At 43.8% G+C, this 21,800-nt stretch overlaps 1 protein-coding gene across 1 annotated transcript in view; it reads right to left on the bottom strand.

Annotated features, from left to right (window-relative positions):
- Positions 1 to 21,800, bottom strand: part of THSD7B (thrombospondin type 1 domain containing 7B) — a 1,756,834-nt gene that overhangs the window by 1,303,831 nt on the left and 431,203 nt on the right. Inside the window, exon 3 of the mRNA XM_086957451.1 lies at positions 16,101 to 16,349. Coding sequence (XP_086813577.1) covers positions 16,101 to 16,349 — 249 coding nt within the window. The remainder of the gene's footprint in view (positions 1 to 16,100; positions 16,350 to 21,800) is intronic.

Here is a 21,800-nt window from a genome sequence, read left to right as displayed (position 1 = left end):
TAGAAAATTCTTAATCATTAATTATTCATCGTGAGCATTTGATTATACAGCACTCATGCATACCGGTATACAAACCAAGGGCTCTCTCCACAAAAAGGACCAATTATAATGTGCATCGATGTGCATTGCTTTAATTTATGTCATTTTTTTCGTAAAACACTACTGCCTGCCACCAATGTCCAGCAGTTGTCCCGCCTAGGGCTGCAGCTCCCAATAGTGCAGTAGGTGTCGTTGCACCGGGGGCCGGGGCAGTGAGAGGTTGTGGTCATCTCAATCAGTGATCTACTGGGAAGAAGGAAAGAGAATGGGATGGGGAGGGGAGGGAAGGGGCGATATCTTTGCTTGCATTAGGGAACAAGGTGCCCTTGCTATGTCACTGGGTTCAGCGCTTATGTGGTGATGTTATTTTAAAAAAATGTCTGCCAACTCTGGCAAACTAGAAATATACTGCTAAAAAATGTGAAACTTTTGAAGCCAAACAGTGATAGCTGAGCTGTGCCAGCTACAACTAATGGAGTGGTTTAATATGTATCAAGGCAAAACTGTTGATGTGATGGTGTCTCCATAAGGTCCCTCGCTCCTGAAGTGGTTTATTTTCTGCGTCTCTCCCAAGCTACATGATCACATGGCCCAAAACGTTCAAGCTGACACCAGGGGCATCCATTTTCTGATAAACTACTTTGCCCCCTTGCACTCTGAAGTATGGTTTGAGCTTCATGTGCCCTATGCTTGTGAACAGTTCACACCAGTCATTGGAATGCACTTTTAATAACCTCAGTACACGGATGGCCTGACTGAAGCCACGCTTTTTGAATGGCTGTGTGCTGCATCTAGGGGCACCCATTGCCAAGATACTGCCTGAGTAGAACAACATTTGGCACCCTTCCTGCTGCTACTGAGGCAACATGAGGCAGCAGAGAGCCCTTTTTGTCTTCTCAGGTCAGACCTTAGCTGATGATTACATCGGAGCAGTGACTGGCCTCTGAAGCCCTACACTGCTCCTCCTCATGCCCCTTCATCTCACCTGAATGACCTACAGATTAGCTCCTTCATGCTCACACCAGCTTGTTCTCGGGGGTTGGTTGGGCTGGGAGTTCGAGAGAAATGGGAGAGGAAGGGAAAAGAAGGAACTAGAGGAGTTGTTAAATACAGCCAAATGTAGTGACCTGGAGTCAGCATTCTAGTGTGCCAAGTGTGTATGTATTACACTGTATACCCACCCACCACAGACGTCACTGGTGAAGTGACGCTGATATAATAAAAAGGGCGGAGCGCACGTGCTTGTGGCCAGTTATACCACATCAACCACTGTGTCCCGTGTGTCTATCATTTCTCGGCCATGTGACCTAGGGCCCCAACATTTTACGATGGCGACGAGGGGGCTGTGCCTGTGCGTGCAGCAGCCCAGCAGATGAAAAGGGGGAGAGAACTGCCGTGTAGTATCGCCCCCCTCCTGAACGGGGCCGGTCGCCGAGAGGCCCGCAGGGCGTGTGACAAGCCCCGGGCCTGTATGCCGATGTGGGGGTGACCGGGAGCCTACCCTGCACCTCATGTACCGGCCTGCGTGGAACCCCCAGCGCGAGAAGGAGTTCGGGAGCCCACCCCACTCATGAAGTGTCTACAGCAAATGCACCTTCCCACGTGTCAAAGCGCTACACGCCCCGACTGCTGCCATGTGAAGAGCCCCAGGGGTGTGGAAGAGCCAAGCGAAGCCGACCCGCATTGAAGAGTCGAACGGCCGGTCCGAAGGTGAGCCCGGTGCGAGGCAGTCAGAGAGCGGAGTAGCTACCCACTCCTCCGGTTCCTGTTAGCACAAGTGACTGGTATCCGATAGAGGGCTGTCACAGTCCATGCCCCTGCGAGGTGAGTGAGGGCGGCAGCGGCCACTCCCCCGAGGCTACCCCATTGAATAATGCCCATAGTAAGCTCAGGCCGCTCTCCAGCAACCTCCCCCCCACAGTGCGTGAACTGAGAGGCGGGTGGGAGTAACAAGGAAAAGACAGCAGTCGGCCGGTGGCTGAGTGGGACACCAGTACCCCCCCGTGCAGCCTGTGAAAAACAAAAAGGCCTGCTGCGGGAAGGTTTTAAAAGTAAAAGTGACACTCACCCCAGTGAAGCTGGAGTTCCCGGGAAGCTGCCGTGGGCATTGGTGCGGCCGTGGAGAGAGTGTCCTACAGCGTGTGTGAAGAGGTGCAGCTATCGGCACCAACACCCCGCCCCCCCTCCATGCGCAGCCCGTGGAGAAAAGGGACCGGTTGCGAGGAGCAGGGCAGGAATGGAGAGCTGTGTGCGGCCGAGACGTGAGCCGCTTAGGTGCGATGAAAAGAGGCCTCCCCCCAAGTAATGAATGTGCATTTTGGCCCCCCAGCATAGCCCGTGAGGCGAAGATAATAAAAGACTAACCAAGCCAGAGAAGCGAGGTCCGCAGCCAAGGCAAAGTTGCTGAGACCGACTATGGCAATTAAAACGTGAATGCATCCCAGGCAGCATTCACTGGAACACTGAAGTGTCTGCAGCTTGAGGCCTGTGGTTTGAAAAGGTAGCAGCACTCGTCATGAGTTGCCCTCCATTCCTCTGCCCCCACGTCGCCTGCGAGGGCAGAGCATAAGGACAAGCACCCCGGAACCCAGCGAGGTTCCAGAAAGTACAATGGAACCGGACTGAAATTGAAAACGGCAGAGCCGCCATAAATGAACCCTGCACTGCCATCTAGTGGACAATCGTGGGATCACACGCAGCACACAAAGAACACCATCAGCAGCACAGAATGAAAGCGGCTGCAAAAACGTGAAGGACACTGAGGTACTGTAGACCAGTGCCAAAGATCAGTTAAGAGAAGCAGGCCTAGGCTATCTTACAAGGGAACATAAAGGTAACCCTAGGACACAGCGAGGACTGCCAAATGCATAACAGTGCACAAGGGAACTAATATGCCAGAGTAGCGCCAAGCCATCCCACAGCCCTGAGGATGGTGTGACAAGGCGCAGGAACATGCCAGAAGTGCAGGAACTCTGCACGAAGACAACTGCAGGTTGCCTACCCAATGCAGAAGAGGACGGCAAACAGGATTAAATGACAGGGCAGGCAGACCCCTAAGACATTGTCATTCAGTTGGAAAGGAGCAGCAAGCACATCCTGGCAGGACAACACTGGAGAGCGTCCAAGGTGAAGGCAGCGCAGGAAATGCAGAACCCAGCGCCAACAAGTGCGCAGCCATTAGCGTGCAAAATGGAGTGACCAGGAGAAGGTTGACGGAGCGGTGGCGCAACCCTCTCGGAGTACTTAAGAGACTCCGGGAGAGAGTGCATCGGTACCTGGTGGCCACAGGCTATCGCTGCAGTAGTACAGACGACAGTGAAGCACTACCCAGACACTGGGCAGAAGCCAAGATAGTAGCCCAAAAGCAGCAAGGCACTGAAGCAACCAAAGAGCGCCTCTAGAAGCGCGCCAAAGTAAGCGAACTGTGACGGAAAGGAAGAAGCAGCCGACCGCCTGATGGTCGCCAGGAAGTGGAGGATAAAGCCGCCCAGTCGGATGGTCGCCCAAGAAGAAAATATGAAGCCGACCAGTCGGATGGTCACCCGAGAAGAAGATATGAAGCCGACCAGTCGGATGGTCGCCCAGTAAAAGAAGAAGCAAACGAGTCGGATGGTCGCCCGGGAAGAAAGTATGAAGCCGACCAGTCGGAAGGTCGCCAGGAAAAAAAAGATGCTGACCAGCCAGATGGTCGCACCAAGAAGCCGATCAGCCAGATGGTGGCACGAAGAAGCCAACCTGACAGAGATCGGCAGAGTGGACCGGCAAGAGGTCCAAGAAGTTCGACCAAGGCGTGGTCCAGGAACATGGACCAACGAACTTCGACACCACGAATAAGCAGAGTAGAACTGAAGATGAAGTGAAGGTTGCGACGCTAACTCTGGCGGTTGAGTGAAAAGAAGACAGTGTCCTAGGACTAGGACAAGACCAGGAAGACACGTGCAGAGGGCGCGCGCTGCACGGGAACGCTTGGCCAGAGAAGATGAAAGGAGATCGGTCCAGGTTACGTTGCGAGAAGGAAGGAGAAATCAGAGTGGCACGCCGCCACTGCAAAAAGAAGGAAGAAGAAATCAGAGTGGCACGCTGCCACTGCGAGAAGAAAGAAGAAGAAATCAAAGTGGCACGCCGCCACTGCAAAAAGAAGGTAGAAGAAATCAGAGTGGTACGCCTCCACTGCGAGGAGAAGGAAGAAGAAATCAGAGTGGCACACCACCACTGCAAAAAGAAGGAGAAGTCGGAGTGGCACGCCTCCACTGCAAAAAGAAGGAAGGTGACAGGTACTGGAACATCTGAGTGCATTGGAGGACAAGGCCTGGCAAGATCACAGGCAGCACAGATCAAAGACGTCTACCTACGAGCCATCCATCCACATGGCGATCGCAGAAGAGAGCAAGCTGGACTGCTGGCGACATCTACCTTTGGGGTTGAGCGGAAGATTGGATGGTGAGAGTGCTCAGGCATCTGGAGGCTGAGGTACTGACCACTCCACACCAGCCCATGACAACCCATGGAGCAGAGGCCTCAAGGGACTCTGGTGGCAGCAAGACCCGCCCGGGAGACAGATCCACAGCTGCACATCTGCAGGGCCCACAAGGATGAAAGCCTCATGTGCAAGGAAAAGAGTCAACAACTCAACCTTCAGGTGGAACTCGTGGCACGTCGAACTCACGGCCCGAAGGCTATGGTGGAGCAACACGACAGAAAGCACCAGTTCAGTGGAAGCCTGGCAAAGAGGGCCTACCGGACATCTTGTGAGAGAAGAACAACATCAAGAGGGGCATCCTAATGAGAAGGATGTGTGCACCTACTCTTTTCACCTGCCAAAAGACACTTTGAAGTCTGCCCAGAGACATCACCAAAGACCAGGACTGAGTAGGGAAAGCTAGAAGACAGACAACACCCATATCATCCACCCTTCTCTCCAACTACTCATCGTCACCAGTTGAGTGAAGTTAAGGAAAGACTGAGAACAACGTCCGGGCGGCGCAGAAAGAAGACCAGACCCGCCGAACACCTGCGAACCATGCCACAGTGAACTGTTGGTCCTGGCCGCATTAACTATGTTGCCTGCGGCCAGCAGCAGCCAAAGAGACTCGTTTGAAGTCATGAGTCCCATGTTATGTTTTGGCTCATTTTTCTTTCCCACAGGTTACACTTTTCGTTGTGTTTAATTTTTCACCAAGTTGGGGAGGGATGTAGTGACGTGGGGTCAGCATTCTAGTGTGCCAAGTGTGTATGTGTTACACTGTATACCCACCCACCACAGACGTCACTGGTCAGGTGACGCTGTTATAATGAAAGGGGCGGAGCGCACATGCTGGTGGCCAGTTATACCACATCACCACTGTGTCCTGTGTGTCTATCATTTCTCGGCCATGCGGGCCTAGGGCCCCCACATCTTTACACCAAATATGGCCTAAAGTAAAACTTTATTAAACTCATTTTAGGATGAATGGCTGCATTGAAGTCAGAGGAGATTGCTGCATGACCTTAATGCAGACAGCTCCACGTGCCCCTCTGAATGGTGGCACCAGGGCGAGAGCCCAGCTGCCCCCACGCCAAATGCAGGCCCTCACCCCATAGAATACGGAGAATATGGAAACGGCCCCCACATTCCAAATAAACACATCTACTGTACACTCTCTTTAAAATTGCAAAGTCGTACTGAGGCATGAAACAATATGGCAGAAAAAATACGAGGGCACCGAAGCCCGAAGTCAGAAAAAATATGATGTGAAATTGTGGTCTTGAGACAGTCAGAGAGTCTTTTTCAGGAGCCCGGTCACAATGAGTGTGGTTTTAAATGTTTTCTAACTACTTTATTAGTTATGAAGGAGTGTGATTTTGTATAGCTGCTTGACCACCACAACGCATATAGCAGGGATGGACATAGGCTATGTTAGAGCAGTATGGCTGCAGTTGAGCACTGAAATCCTAGCAGATTCCGCTGGGTTTACGCACCCTGTCAGGCATACCTAGTGTAGCACTTGCATAATGCAGCCAGGAAAAAGCATTTGTAGATCGTGGCCCGAAACACGGATGTTGGCAAGATTAAATAAATTTGCTTGAAGACACAGCCCTGGCTTTGAAGATTTGACTGTTGGCAAGTACCATGAGTTTCAGCGGCGGCCGGCACAGGTAAGCTCGGTGTGGTGGGACGAAGGTAGGGTAGGTGGGAGGGGGAGAGGTCGACAGACAACAGAATAGGCAATATTAAATAAATGAATAAAACCTATTCTGTTGTCTGTCGACTTCACCTCCACCCTGCCCGCTCCACCATCCCATCACGCTTACGTGCACTGTCCGCGGATGATGGGTTTAAATTCAGATAGTAAATGTAGCACTGTTATTTATTTTAGAACGCAAATGGAATTTAATCAATCAGAGTCACCACTCCTTACTTATCTTTGGTCAAGTTATCAGGTGCTGAGAAAATGCTGTGGAATGCCTAAACTAATCGTAGCTTTATTGAAGAGCTCTCTGGAACATAAAGCACATGGTTGGACTCATATTTCAAATAAATAGGTACATCAAATTTGCTTATTTTATTCCCAATATTACACACACTGCGAATATTGGTAATTTCATAATACAGAATTAGCATGGAATTCTGAGTAGTCCTCCTTGCAATGGGGAATACTGGGGCAAAACACATCAAATTAAAATATACTATATTTGGTTTTATAACCATCAAAGTCACACAACATTCAAATAATACATTTAACATATTTAACTTCAATCAGTATCCCTAATACAGTGATATAATAAAACTTAATCCCAGGATACTTCATGCAATTTATGATTTAATTTTACAATTGTTGCCAAGGATAAGTATCAGTATACACCCACAAATTAATAGCCTTATCTTTATATTACCTAGAATAATTATTAAATCAAACTCAAGTTCCAAGATGTATAAAACTCATCAGTATCCTATGCTGCCCTAAAAAAGTGCAGTGTTTGGATAAGTGCTATTAGAGAGGATTGGCCTATAGATATTAAATATATGTAAATTTTTGTACATAGGACACAGATACTCAACATTGTTTCCATGAAACTGGGGCATTTATTGTGATAGCAATGTTTTCTAAAGGTTGATTCCTATTAGTAGGCTCTTTTCTGGGTAAAATGTTTACCAGGATGTATCTAATGAATATGTTCCTTCAAAAATTTAAAGTGATTTCAAATGCCGCAATCCCAAATGAAATGTTAGTGTACTTGTTGAAATTCCTGGCTCGTATTGAACTTCCTATTTCCACCGAAATGGGGAATACTGAGTAACTTGGAATATTTCTACTTAATGGTAAACTCTGTTGTAAGATTGGAAAGTGTCCTTGAAATATAGCACAGCTCCTCATAATGTCGTTTTAAGGATTATTGTGGTCCCACGCAGGATATATTTTGCGGCTCTCTTTCAGAATAAGTTTAAATGCATCATCTGTTTTCAGCTTATTCAAACACCCATATTGCCAAACAACATTGAAACATACATCAAACTTCAGAAACAGGACCGCAAAACAGCCAAATGTTCTTCCAGGCATCCACTAGCCAAAAAGTACCATAATAAATCCTGCACAAAAATTGATAAAGTCATTTCTTTGATAGATTTTTTTTATTGTGGAACAACAATATTTTCTTTAGTATGAAGAGTCTCACCTATGTAGTCATCCTATTCAACAATAGACATGGTAAGGATGGCCTACAGTACATAGCCTTTTCCCCGTTTGCAAACGGGCCGATTCTCAGAATCAGCCCGTTTGCGAATGGGAAAAAGTCTTTTGGATGTATCATCCCAAAAGGCCATCGCAAAATAGAGAATTGAAAAATTTGTGATTCTCTACTTTGCGAATGCAATTAAGGAATTGCAAATTGCGATTCCTTAAATTCAATTCTAGAAGCACCAGAAATTTGCTATTTGACCTTAAGGAATCGCAAATTACCACCAACTTCAAGTTGGTGGTTATTTGCGATTTTCTAGAAAAAATACATGTTTCCTTTTTTCAAAGTGCCATATGGTGCACATACATGCCCTTAAGGCATGTATGTGCGCAACATGTGTATACATGCATATTTCAGGGTTGCAACCGGAGGCCCTTTTGGCACCCTTGCATCCTTGAAATTGCCTTTGCAAATTGCTATTAGCTATTTGGTAATCGCATGTGGCGAATGTCTTCCCATTCATTCTTATGGGTCTCTAGGCTCATAGGAATGAATGGGAAGGTATTCCTTAAATGCGATTCACAATTAAGGAATACGTAGGATTCATAATTTTTTTTTGCAAATCCTACATACATTGGGGCAGATTTATGAGGCCCTTGCGCCACGTTTACGCCGCTGTTGCGTCACGCAAGGCGGCGTAAACGTGGCGCATCCCTGCGAACGATTTACAACGTGACGCATCTAGGCAGATGTGTCACGTTGTAAAGCCCTGCGCCGCTTGTGGGCGTTCCGGCGCAGGGTGGGCGTTCCGGGGCAGGTGCGCCTCGCAAAAGTGGCTGAGTGAAATCTATGAGATTTCACTCAGTCACTTTTAAGCCAATGCTGCGTCAAAAGCCTGCGCCTGCTTGAAGCAGGCGTAGGTCTTGACTCAGCATTGTTAAAATGGGGCACCCCCGAGCCTTGCTGGAGCTGCGTCGCGCTTGCGACGCAGCTCCAGCAATGCGCCACATTTCCGGCAAAGATGCGTCACGCATCTGTGCCGTTTTTGCACCATGGTGCGCCGCATTATAAATGCTTCAGAAAAGGGGGTGGTGATGGACAGAGTATCTGCATTAAACAGAACATTCATACCCAGTCAAGAGATCAGGGCTTGATCCATCACTGTTTTTTAGCTCACTGCACCAACCCAGCTCAGAACCTGGCTATATGCAAATTAGTCTGTCCCTGGCCCAGTGCATCATGGGAACAGGGCAGACCAAACTACCAAGCCAATTCTTATACTGGGAAGGAAACAAGCTTCCGGGGACCGGTTTCTGGCATTACAGCCGTCTTCGGCCCGGCTTGCTTGAATCCTGATGGTGCAATGAGCAAGGGACTCACATCTGAGTATACCCTTCCACGCTTATGGTGGACAAAACGATTCAGAAAAGGGGGTGGTGATGGACAGAGTATCTGAATTAAACAGAACACTCATACCCAGTCAAGAGATCAGGACTTGATCCATCACCGTTTTTTAGCTCACTGCACCATCCCAGCTCAGAACCTGGCTATATGCAAATTAGTCTGTCCCTGGCCCAGTGCATCATGGGAACAGGGCAGACCAAACTACCAAGCCAATTCTTATACTGGGAAGGAAACAAGCTTCCGGGGACCGGTTTCTGGCATTACAGCCGTCTTCGGCCCGGCTTGCTTGAATCCTGATGGTGCAATGAGCAAGGGACTCACATCTGAGTATACCCTTCCACGCTTATGGTGGACAAAACGATTCAGAAAAGGGGGTGGTGATGGACAGAGTATCTGAATTAAACAGAACACTCATACCCAGTCAAGAGATCAGGGCTTGATCCATCACCGTTTTTTAGCTCACTGCATCATCCCAGCTCAGAACCTGGCTATATGCAAATGAGTCTGTCCCTGGCCCAGTGCATCATGGAAACAGGGCAGACCAAACTACCAAGCCAATTCTTATACTGGGAAGGAAACAAGCTTCCGGGGACCGGTTTCTGGCATTACAGCCGTCTTCGGCCCGGCTTGCTTGAATCCTGATGGTGCAATGAGCAAGGGACTCACATCTGAGTATACCCTTCCACGCTTATGGTGGACAAAACGATTCAGAAAAGGGGGTGGTGATGGACAGAGTATCTGAATTAAACAGAACACTCATACCCAGTCAAGAGATCAGGGCTTGATCCATCACCGTTTTTTAGCTCACTGCACCATCCCAGCTCAAAACCTGGCTATATGCAAATTAGTCTGTCCCTGGCCCAGTGCATCATGGGAACAGGGCAGACCAAACTACCAAGCCAATTCTTATACTGGGAAGGAAACAAGCTTCCGGGGACCGGTTTCTGGCATTACAGCCGTCTTCGGCCCGGCTTGCTTGAATCCTGATGATGCGATGAGCAAGGGACTCACATCTGAGTATACCCTTCCACGCTTATGGTGGACAAAACGATTCAGAAAAGGGGGTGGTGATGGACAGAGTATCTGAATTAAACAGAACACTCATACCCAGTCAAGAGATCAGGACTTGATCCATCACCGTTTTTTAGCTCACTGCACCATCCCAGCTCAGAACCTGGCTATATGCAAATTCGTCTGTCCCTGGCCCAGTGCATCATGGGAACAGGGCAGACCAAACTACCAAGCCAATTCATATACTGGGAAGGAAACAAGCTTCCGGGGACCGGTTTCTGGCATTACAGCCGTCTTCGGCCCGGCTTGCTTGAATCCTGATGTTGCAATGAGCAAGGGACTCACATCTGAGTATACCCTTCCACGCTTATGGTGGACAAAACGATTCAGAAAAGGGGGTGGTGATGGACAGAGTATCTGAATTAAACAGAACACTCATACCCAGTCAAGAGATCAGGGCTTGATCCATCACCGTTTTTTAGCTCACTGCACCATCCCAGCTCAGGACCTGGCTATATGCAAATTAGTCTGTCCCTGGCCCAGTGCATCATGGGAACAGGGCAGACCAAACTAACATTCAGGGTGCTGCTTCATTCACCATTTTTTTTAGTGACTAAAGAGGTCTCATCAACGCATTTTGTTAGTCACAGTTTTCCTTGGTCACCAGAAAATGATGTATATAAGAAGACGAGAGAAAAGGAGGAGTTAATGATGGATACTGAGAGGTCATAGAACTAGAAAAAGACAGGTAGCAATAAAGGTGTAAGATAGTGAAAGATGAGTAAGAAGGAGCAAAGGTGGAAAGAAAGAGAGGAGGTTGAGAGATGAGAAAGCAAATGAATGGTGGGGTAAATTGAGTTGTTAGGTAGTTTGCTCCAAAGATTGGAGGATACAGCCAGAGGAGTTAGTGATACAGATGTAAGTAAAGAGTGAAATGAATTAGAGGGAGAGCAAAGATGCATAGAATAGTAAGACAAAGAGAATAGTAGACAGAGGTGAAGTATCCAGTGATGGAGATAGAGAGAGGTGTAATAAAAGAGATGATGTAAATGGAAAACAGCTAAAGGAATTTGAGATGGATAAAGAGTTATGAGGTGCAGAGAAAGTGGTTATGTATAATTTAATGTGATAGAGAGATTGGTTAGAGAAGTAGAGTTGTAGAGGTAGACACAGAAAATGGTAAAGAAAGTGGTTTAAAGAAAAATGATGTTGTGAGAGACAGGTTGAGTTGAATAAAGAGGTGTAGTGAAAGGTAACGAATATAGAGAGAAGTAGATACAGATAGAGAATAGAGGAAGTTACATAGAGATTTAGAGATAGATAGAGAGGGGCAAAGAGAAACTGGTGCGGTAATAGGTCTGAGATAAAGTAAAGAGACTGACACAAGATACAGAGGAGGTAGATGAGGCAGAGAAAGAGACTTAACCGCATCGCTGCAGCGGCTTTTCCCGCTGTGTGCGGCGTTGTTGAAAATACCGCGTTACATGATGAGCTCAGCTCGTCATCAGCATACGAGCGCCGTAGCTGATGACGAGCTGAGCTCGTCATCAGCATCGAAGGGGTTAAAGAGTGGTAGAGATAGGTGGCAAACTTAAAGTCAGATACAGAAGTAGATAGGGAATTGAGCAAGAAAGAAGAGCCAGAATTTAGAGATGTGCAAGGCAGAGAAAGATTACATATTGTAAGAAAGAACTGAAGAGGGACAGTTGATGCGGAGAAAGCATAAATACAAAAAGAAGTGACCGATAGATGAAAGGGGCAAGAGCAAGTTAGAGGGAGGTAGCGAGGACATGTATGGAATCTCTTGTCTTTTTTTACATGTATGTGGGAGTAACATTTTGGCTCAGCTCACAGCTGTTGTATGCTACTATAGCTATCATATCAGAGCATTCTGGTCCAATGCAAATCTTACCAGTATTGCCTAGGGGTTCATCAAGTATTCCGTTGTCCATATCACATATGAGTGATGTTTTTGAGAGACTGATCAGACTCAATATTACCAGAAGCCTCATAATGTTGCTAGGAGCCATGGAAATTCCAAATGACTTCAGGGGACACAACCCAATGTGATTAAGAGAACCCAAAGCTCCCAATCAGATAAAGAGTAGGAGCGTCACAGTGAGTTTTAGAGGCTCTCCCTGTCTAATCCACTATCTGGGAACCCAGTGGTATAAGTGCGAACACTTAAACTTTGTTGCCCATTACTTGGACAATGCTAGGGAACTGCCAAATGTTAACAGGCTTGAGGGTTTTTCTGGGCTCCTAAACATCCACTTCTGGGACTGTGGGCTTTGCTTTGAAGCATAACCATTCTGTTTCACTGTAGAAATTGTTACTGTCAGAGCAAACTCATTGGTCATCTTGTGGTTTAGAGATTGTCCTATATAAAACAAATATATGCTACAAAAGTGAAAAGAACACATATTGGACTTCCACATTTGGCCCTCATATTCCAGCACAAAAACATACTTTCATTTGTGCAATGCATTTATCTGCAATGTTTATGAAGATGAGAAGAAGAAATCACCACCCAAAGAAGTACTGCAGAAGCTGCAATATCACAATGCCACATAAGCACTTTCTAACAGCAACTTTATAAAAGGTCAGGAAATAAATCCATACCCAACTGGGCAAGCAAAATAAATAGCCTTTTCTCAAGATAAAATATAAAATCAAAATTAAAAAAGCACACTTTGATTGCCCTTTGTGACTGAAAAGAAAGGAACAATTTTTAGGCTGGTGTGAACAATGTGCATCGGTTTCGTTCAGTCAATCAAAGTGAAAGGGGCTAATGGATAGGGGTGACTGACCCATGCTCCATGTTGCTTCAGTGAACGGAAGCAAAAAGTGAATGACAATTCAACAGACAAAAAGATGAAGCCGCCTGACAAAAAGGCCCTCTTTGTACGTATACTAGGTATGAATTTTTGGAAAACAATGGGCCAGTGAGAAAGTTAAACCAGTCTCAAAGGCCACACCATAAAAGGTTTGTCTGCACTCAGTAAGCACTGCAACTCGTGAACCTAACTTTTGTCATTTTCTATTTACGTTTTTATTCTATCCATCTGAGTTATGTTCCTTTCCGCCTCCATACAGCTATGCATCCTTTTTCAACACAGTGCATGTTTTTATATTACGGGTCAGCACACACATTCTTGTTTTCTGGTCTTCTTGTAAGGATGCCAGCTTTCAGTTTAAATTCTGATTTGTGAAACAAACTGTTCCATTTTATTGTTATTGAAACTATTTAAATATGTGGATGGGTTTTACCTAATTAAAAAAAGAACAGGCAAAACACTAGTCTCTGAGACATTTAGTACCGATTAAACTTGCTGAGTTTGTGCCTCTCACATCCAAATCTGGACACTTATAAGGATAATTGCAATTCCCAATGTGTCTTTGTATGTCACAGTGAACAAGTACATAGTAAATCCCATGAAATGGGTAGAAGTGAGCAAATCAAGTTGTGATTTGCAAAACTGTGAGGTTTCTCGCATACAAAAACTACTCACCAACTCATTCCTTCCCTAGAAATGATCAGATATTTGCTCTAGCAATGGACTGAAGTAATTCCTTTTCCATGGTGGCAAATGTAATCTTGCGCCCCAAAATGTGAAGGATTTTGGAGTTTCTCCAGAGCGAAACATGTGTTCCCAATGGAGAAAAAGAAACTTACAAAACGATAAACTGCACAGCCATGTTGCCTTTTGCCAAGTGTGTGTTCAATTCCAAACTAGCATATGCAGAAGTGGCACTGGGGATGGTTTTAGATGCACTACTGGCAACTACAAAACATAGTACATCTGCACCAGTTCTTTTACAAGTGTATTTTTTAATGGGACCCTATGTCTTCAAGACACATTTAATGTCATCTCGTTCATTTGTTTTATGTAAACACAACTTTTGCGATGTCCTTTGTACACAGTTTGGCAAAAAATCTACAGGTGAATACACATTTTGCTGGAAAATACTGAGCAGGTTCGTACCTGGATTATTTAACACAACAATAACTTCGTGGTCACTACTGCCAACTCAGTAATAAGATTGAAGCTCTCTAACGGTTCCAAATCAATAAAAGGTTTATTGCTTTTATGTATTAGCATCTTCAGAGAATGTGAAGGTCTCCTTAGCAAATATGCCCCTAGTTCACATTATTTGCAATACCTTTCGAGATCAATTTCTCTTCCAGATTTTAAGCTGGTGATTAAAAAGGTCTCTCTAAAGGGCATTACATAATTAGGGTGTACGAAATGTACATAATTTGCTTTTGCGTATTTATAGATTTCTGGTTTTAAGTGACATAAAATGATGTATAATCAGGCGAAATGCAAAAGCGGCATTTGGTTTTGGTTTCATATTTTAGAGCAAAATGCATCCATGAAGCAAGGATGCATCTTGTGCTTAAAAAACTGCTTAAAAACACAACTGTTACAAACAGCAGCGTCTGACATTCTGTTCATTCACTTTGTTCTGATGCGCTCACACTAAGGGCCTCATTTAAAAGAATTAACAGATGAATCAGAAATTCGCAAACTTCTGTTGAAGCAAAATTGACGCTTTGCTGGAGTTGGTTGTAAGACTGACGCAACTCAAGCACTGCATCAGCCCACATAAGCAAGTTCTACTGTAGAATACTGTGTCATTTGTTATGCCTCGTCGGAGCAGGCATAAAGGGTTTTGACACAGTGAAGTAGTAGAGTGACGCAGTGAAATCCTGTAACTTGCACTGCACCAGTTCTACATGTTTTTTCCATAGGAACGCCTACCTTGCATACATTTTACCTGGGCAGGTATAATGTGACGCAAGGCTCTACAAACTGATGCACTGGTCTCAATGCATCAGTTTAAAGATATGGCCTAGTGTGTCACACTGATTGAGCCGCTGCTGCATCAGAAAAAAGTGACGCAGCAGTGGCACAAGGGGCTTGTAAAAGAGGCCCGAAGGGGCAGATTTAGAAACCCCTTGCAACACTTTTATGCCTCCGTTGCATCACTTTTGTGATGCAGCAGCTGCGTAAACAGTGCCCCACGTTGCTGCCCATATACTACGTGAGGCATCTAGGGAGATGCACCATGTTTAAAAAAAGCCCTGTGCCACATTATACCTGCGACAGGTATATTGTATGCAGGGTGGTCGTTCCCATGCAAAACAGCCTCGTAGAAGTGACACAGTCAAATCTACAAGATTTCACAGCACCACTTCTAGGAAGCCACTGCATCAAAACCTTACGCCTGCTTGGAGAAGGCGTAAGGAGTGACTCAGCACCATAAGTATAGGCCTCACAGAGCATTGCTGGAGTTCCGTCGTACTTGCGACACAACTCCAGCAATGCATGACCTTTGCGCCAATGGATACATGACACATCTGTCAATCCTTGTGCCATGGTGCCCTGCATTGTAAATGCGATGCATCCATGGTGGCGCAAGCGTTTTTTGGTATGGTGAAAGGAAACTGATGCATCTCTGCTATAACGCAGGGATGCGTCAGTTTCTTGTACATCTGCCCCAATATTGTTTCTCAGGAATGACACTTAATTATGCAACATTGCGTACTAGTGCAAAGTCAGGAATTTCATGCAACACAAAAGTACTGAAATGTTAAAAATTCACGACCCTTTAATGGAAATTTTGCCTGGGCCTACTTATAATACATTCTAATTCTTAGTTTTTTTTTACATTCTGTTATCTTTTGTATACATATTTACAATTGTTTATCATGAATGTGTATTGTTCAGAGAAAGATTTGTCATTAAACCAGAAATGGTAATACAGCAATGACCATTTCCAATTGTGCTGAGCATTCTTTTCAGGGTGATTTTGCTCAGCTTTCCTTTTCGAGTGTCATATGGTAGTAGTAGGTGTGTGGGCTCAGCTGCTGGGCAAGGCAGTGTAGTCTCAAGCAAATCAAGATTGCCAAAATATACAGAATAAATGCTGATACCTGACATTGGTAAAATATGTTTTGCTTTTAACAATTGTTAGCAATGTACCTGGGGCATGCAGGAAGCATTTCTCCTCCTAAGTAGCACGCCTCTTTCTCTTCAGTTTCCGGGCATTCTTTTCCACCAGCAATAGGAATTTGTTTCACGCTCCTCTTTCTGCTTCTGAATCCTGGCGAGAGATCTCCTGATTGGCACGTCTTTGAGCAGGAACTCCATGTAGACCAATCTGACATTTCACAGTCTTTCGCGATAATACATGACTGAAAGGTCAGTGGAATGTTGTCTTGTGTACAGATACTAGAAAGAAAAAAAGAAGACAACATGTTTTTTTTAACATTTACGAAAAGGACATGATGAACATTTTGATAGTCAGTACAAAGGAATTTGCAATGACTTAACACAAAGGTATTGGCAATATAGCTCCACAAAGACATTTTTGTGAGATTATTACGCTTAAAAAAGATACATAATTGTTCAGAGCATATCCCCCAAGCTGAAGACAGAGTTATATTTTACACGAAAATTGATAGTAATTAACATCCCATTTGTTTATTGAACAAGAGATAAAACAATGTTTTATTTTATATGTTGCATATTTATTTAATATACTGTATTGTGTTTATTTTATTTCATTTGGTGTTTAATTGGACGTGAGGCAATAGACCATATTCCCACATTCTTTTAAAGACGGACAATACATGTGGGGATGATTTATTTAGACTTTGGTCCTCCGCAAAGTCATGTGAAAGTGACTCAAAGTGGGCCAAAGTCTTAAAAGGGTAATGAATACCCTTTTTCACCACAAATAGATTCTTGCACTTCTTTGTGCCACTTTGCCACAAAGCAGCGATATAAAGGTGGAATGGGGCATTGGAGTGCAGCATCCATGTTTTTTATGCAAAGCTCTCTCTAATAAAGTTGTCAGATTGACTTTACGTAAACAAATATTGCCTCCTTGAGATAGGTACAACGTTGGAGAAATATTTAATTCTCCGAACAGTTCATATATTGAATGTGTGCTGTAGTGTGCAGCAAACGTCCAATGTATGAAATGTTTTAAAAACTGTCTAGGCATTGGATTTTGTACAAGATTGTACACTTTTCAGTGCTTTAAATGGGAAAAAATAAGTGCAGGCACTCATTAAAATGAGGTAGAGGTGTGGCAAGTGGGCAGGACTATGAGCAAGACATGATGATACATAATGACTTCTATATCAGTTGCCGCACATATCAAAACACAAGAGAAATGGTTTATGTGAGCAAAACAGGTTAACTCATTACACAAAATAAAAGCCAAACAGGATTATAGGTTAACATTTCCTTATTTTGTAATATTTGCAGCTTCTTAATGTCATACTGTTATTTGATGTTGTTGGGCACTATACTATATATTCTCAAGCGCATACACACAGTGAAACAAACAAGGCAACGTACAGAAAAACATTTCACACATTCTCTTTAAAATATCTCCAGAGAGTGTCCTGATTCTCTACCTTCATGCTCTCACTCTTCTCTCACAGCAAAAAGGCACACACAAACAGGCAAGCACACAGACATTAGCAACCACTCACACAAAGTCCCAGGTGGGATTGAAGCCATTTTGAACTCTTTACCTTCCATGGCTTTCTAAATTGTCCTTGTCAGTGTGCTGCCTCCGTACCTGTGTTTGCACGAATTCACTCAACAGCGTGAAAATGATTATTAGTACATGGCCTAAGTGGGCCCTACACTGTCAAACATAGTGTGATGGTGAACACAGGGACATAATGCAAATGAGCCTTTGCTGAAGAGCTCAGCAGTGCCTGAGCTCAGGACTACAGTAGAGCCTTGGCTCTTGGAGACACCAGCACTAGCAATTAATATGCCTACCTTTCATGATGATTGGTACTCTCCTAGGCCGTGGATAAGTGCTGGTACTAGCAGTGATAAAAATAAGAAGTGCCAGCACTCAGTACCTTAGGAGTGTTGACCCATGTAAAGTATCTTCTGTGCCATTTTACCTACAGCCAGGCTCTTCCTGTCTCTTGGTGGTTCAGTGTCCTCACATCCACATCTCCTCTCTACTCTCAACTCACCTCTCATTTCTACCCAACCTCTAACCTTCTCTCCATGGTTCGGCCCCACCTACTCCCACCTCTTGCTTACTCTCTCCACAAGTCTCTTACATATAGTCACAGTTTTTTCCTCGCTTGCCTCCTCTTTGCCCCTCTTTGCCCCTCCTTGATGTACACATCCCCTAAATTTGCCACCAGGTCAGTATTTTGTTGTGCTTTATTTAATTATTTGTCTTGCTAGAGCAGGCTTTCTGTTGTGGCCTGTATTTTTAAATAAAGGCTTTAAAAAAATACTTGGTAAATCAGGATAGATATATTTTCTCTTCAATATATGACAGTAAATAAAAGAATAAATTTTTTTTAACTTCTAAAGTGCATAAGTATTTTCAAGTTTTGAAAATGTGCATGTGTTTTTGTATGTATGTATGTATATATATATATATATATATACATGCAGACTGAAACATGCACTTACCAATACCAGCAGCAGACTTCCATGGTGAGCAGTAGCTTTACTACAGTGATCTAATGAGCAACTAGAGTGCTAACATTCAGAACTTATGGCAAATGTGTGACACATCTGAATGCCTTCTTGATGGAACCAAAGTAAACAAGCATTGAAAATGCAATAGATCTCGCCCTCATTTAAGTTAAAGCCATTCTGTTTGTAATGAGGTGGCTTTTTAGCTTTGCTTTTATTAGTGTTTTTTAAACTTTCATGTAAATAACATGCATCTGTATGCATATATGTATATGTATGCATGCATTTATATTTGCATTTATATAGATATAGAGATTATATATGTTTATATATGTATGTATATATATATAAATATACTCAAACTGCGTTTCCCCCAGGGATCCCAGATCGCCCGGTCCAAAACAAACAGAAGCCGCTACTCCAGTCACTCAATTGGTGTAAGACAAGTTGATTTATTTACAGATCCTCTGCAGCATTATTCACAGCGCAAACCAACGCGTTTCGTTAGCTCCCCACTAACTTGATCACGGTTGTTACAAACACTGTTTGCTGGGTGTATTTAAAAAGGGAGTCCCTCCCACCTTGGTCACATGAATTCAACCATTTGTTAATTTGCACAAATGCATTCTGGGAGTTGTGGTTTACAATTCCAAAACATGAGTGTATTTCAAATTTACTTTAAGTATTACATACCAGTACCCTTTCCCTGCTATTTACAGTTTTTAACTTAAGATGAGGTATTTCCTCCACAGTTTGATTTATTCTAATCTTTCAAAAGAAAACGTTAAACATTTTGCGATCAGCAGGTTAAATTCAAGTCTTATTACTTCAGACATTTTTGAAGCCCTCTAGTGGGCTGACATTACTGAGGGTTCAGATAGTTTTAAGAAAGGTATTTACAAATCTAAATGTTTTTACGGTATCCCAGATCCTTATTTTTTACATACTGTGACTTGGATTTACGGAAGGAAAAAGTTATTATGGAGTTCTTTACGAGAGGCTGTCTTTGTTTTTTAAATATGTACATAAAGTTCTTCAGACTGATTCCGTCCATAAGGGGTCATTGTTCGAAAGTTCAAAATATGGCGTGACTCTTTTTGCCGTAGAAGTTTTTCGCGATGTCCACCTCTTTCTGATGGTGCCAGTGTTTCCAAGCCCAGAAATTTTAGCAGTCGCCAGTTTCCGTTATGATGTGTCTCCATGTGTTTGGCCACAGCATTCGCTCTGTCTTTGTTTGTGGTGGCTCTTGTGTGTTCTAGAATCCGCTTTTTCAGCTCACAAATTGTGCTTCCAATATATCGTAACTGGCAAGGACATTCAATCATATAAACCGTATACTGGCTTTTGCAGGTGATTAGTTCTTTGATCCTCCAGATTTTACGATTTGCCATTTTGATTTGTTTGGTGGGTTTGGCTATCTCGCAAACTTTGCAATTGTAGCATTTGTTGAATCCAATTGTTTTGAGCCATGGTGTTTTTTTCCGGTTCATAAAATGACTGTGGATCAATTGATCTTTTAAGTTTTTAGATCTTCTGTACGTGACCACCGGGTGGTCCCCCATCTTTTGACTGATCGTTGGATCCAGTTTTAACAACTTCCAGTTTCTTTTGAGGATTTGGATTACTTGTTTCGATTCCTTGCTGTAATCCATTATGAGTCTTATTGGTTCATCCACTGTACTTTCTTTGGTTTGTGACTTGAGACAATCTATCCTTGGTATCTCATTTGCTCTTTCCCAACATTTTTTTGTCAGATTTCTCCCATATTTTCTCTTTTGAAATCTGTTCATTGTGATGGTGCTATGCTTCTCCCATTCAGTTTTTTCACTGCAAATACGTTTGATGCGGAGAAATTCTCCATAGGGTATGCTTGAGATCAAGGCGCGGCGATGGGCTTCTCATTTAGCCCTAGCTATGCGTGCATAGCCATGGGATGGTGGGAGGAGGAGATTGCCGGGAACCCCCAAAATGTTAAATTTACCCGACACTTTATTCAATGGAAAAGATTCATTGATGACTTGTTTATAGTGTGGGACGGCAGCGAGAGTGAATTTGAAGAATACTTCAAACTTTTGAACAACAGCACAAAAGGATTGAAATTTACTTACACACAAAGCAGGGAACGTATAACTTTCCTAGACACTGAGGTATATGTGAGTAACAATAAAGTGGAGACAACTTTACACAGAAAAGTAACAGCTACAAACTCCACCTTGGAAGCAACAAGCTTCCATCAACCTGCCTTGATCTCAAGCATACCCTATGGAGAATTTCTCCGCATCAAACGTATTTGCAGTGAAAAAACTGAATGGGAGAAGCATAGCACCATCACAATGAACAGATTTCGAAAGAGAAAATATGGGAGAAATCTGACAAAAAAATGTTGGGAAAGAGCAAATGAGATACCAAGGATAGATTGTCTCAAGTCACAAACCAAAGAAAGTACAGTGGATGAACCAATAAGACTCATAATGGATTACAGCAAGGAATCGAAACAAGTAATCCAAATCCTCAAAAGAAACTGGAAGTTGTTAAAACTGGATCCAACGATCAGTCAAAAGATGGGGGACCACCCGGTGGTCACGTACAGAAGATCTAAAAACTTAAAAGATCAATTGATCCACAGTCATTTTATGAACCGGAAAAAAACACCATGGCTCAAAACAATTGGATTCAACAAATGCTACAATTGCAAAGTTTGCGAGATAGCCAAACCCACCAAACAAATCAAAATGGCAAATCGTAAAATCTGGAGGATCAAAGAACTAATCACCTGCAAAAGCCAGTATACGGTTTATATGATTGAATGTCCTTGCCAGTTACGATATATTGGAAGCACAATTTGTGAGCTGAAAAAGCGGATTCTAGAACACACAAGAGCCACCACAAACAAAGACAGAGCGAATGCTGTGGCCAAACACATGGAGACACATCATAACGGAAACTGGCGACTGCTAAAATTTCTGGGCTTGGAAACACTGGCACCATCAGAAAGAGGTGGACATCGCGAAAAACTTCTACGGCAAAAAGAGTCACGCCATATTTTGAACTTTCGAACAATGACCCCTGATGGACTGAATCAGTCTGAAGAACTTTATGTACATATTTAAAAAACAAAGACAGCCTCTCGTAAAGAACTCCATAATAACTTTTTCCTTCCGTAAATCCAAGTCACAGTATGTAAAAAATAAGGATCTGGGATACCGTAAAAAC

The sequence above is a fragment of the Lissotriton vulgaris genome, chromosome 2_1 (genome assembly GCF_964263255.1).
Source record: "Lissotriton vulgaris chromosome 2_1, aLisVul1.2, whole genome shotgun sequence".
In the NCBI taxonomy this organism is placed as follows: domain Eukaryota; kingdom Metazoa; phylum Chordata; class Amphibia; order Caudata; family Salamandridae; genus Lissotriton; species Lissotriton vulgaris.
This window is presented reverse-complemented; position numbering and strand designations above follow the sequence as displayed.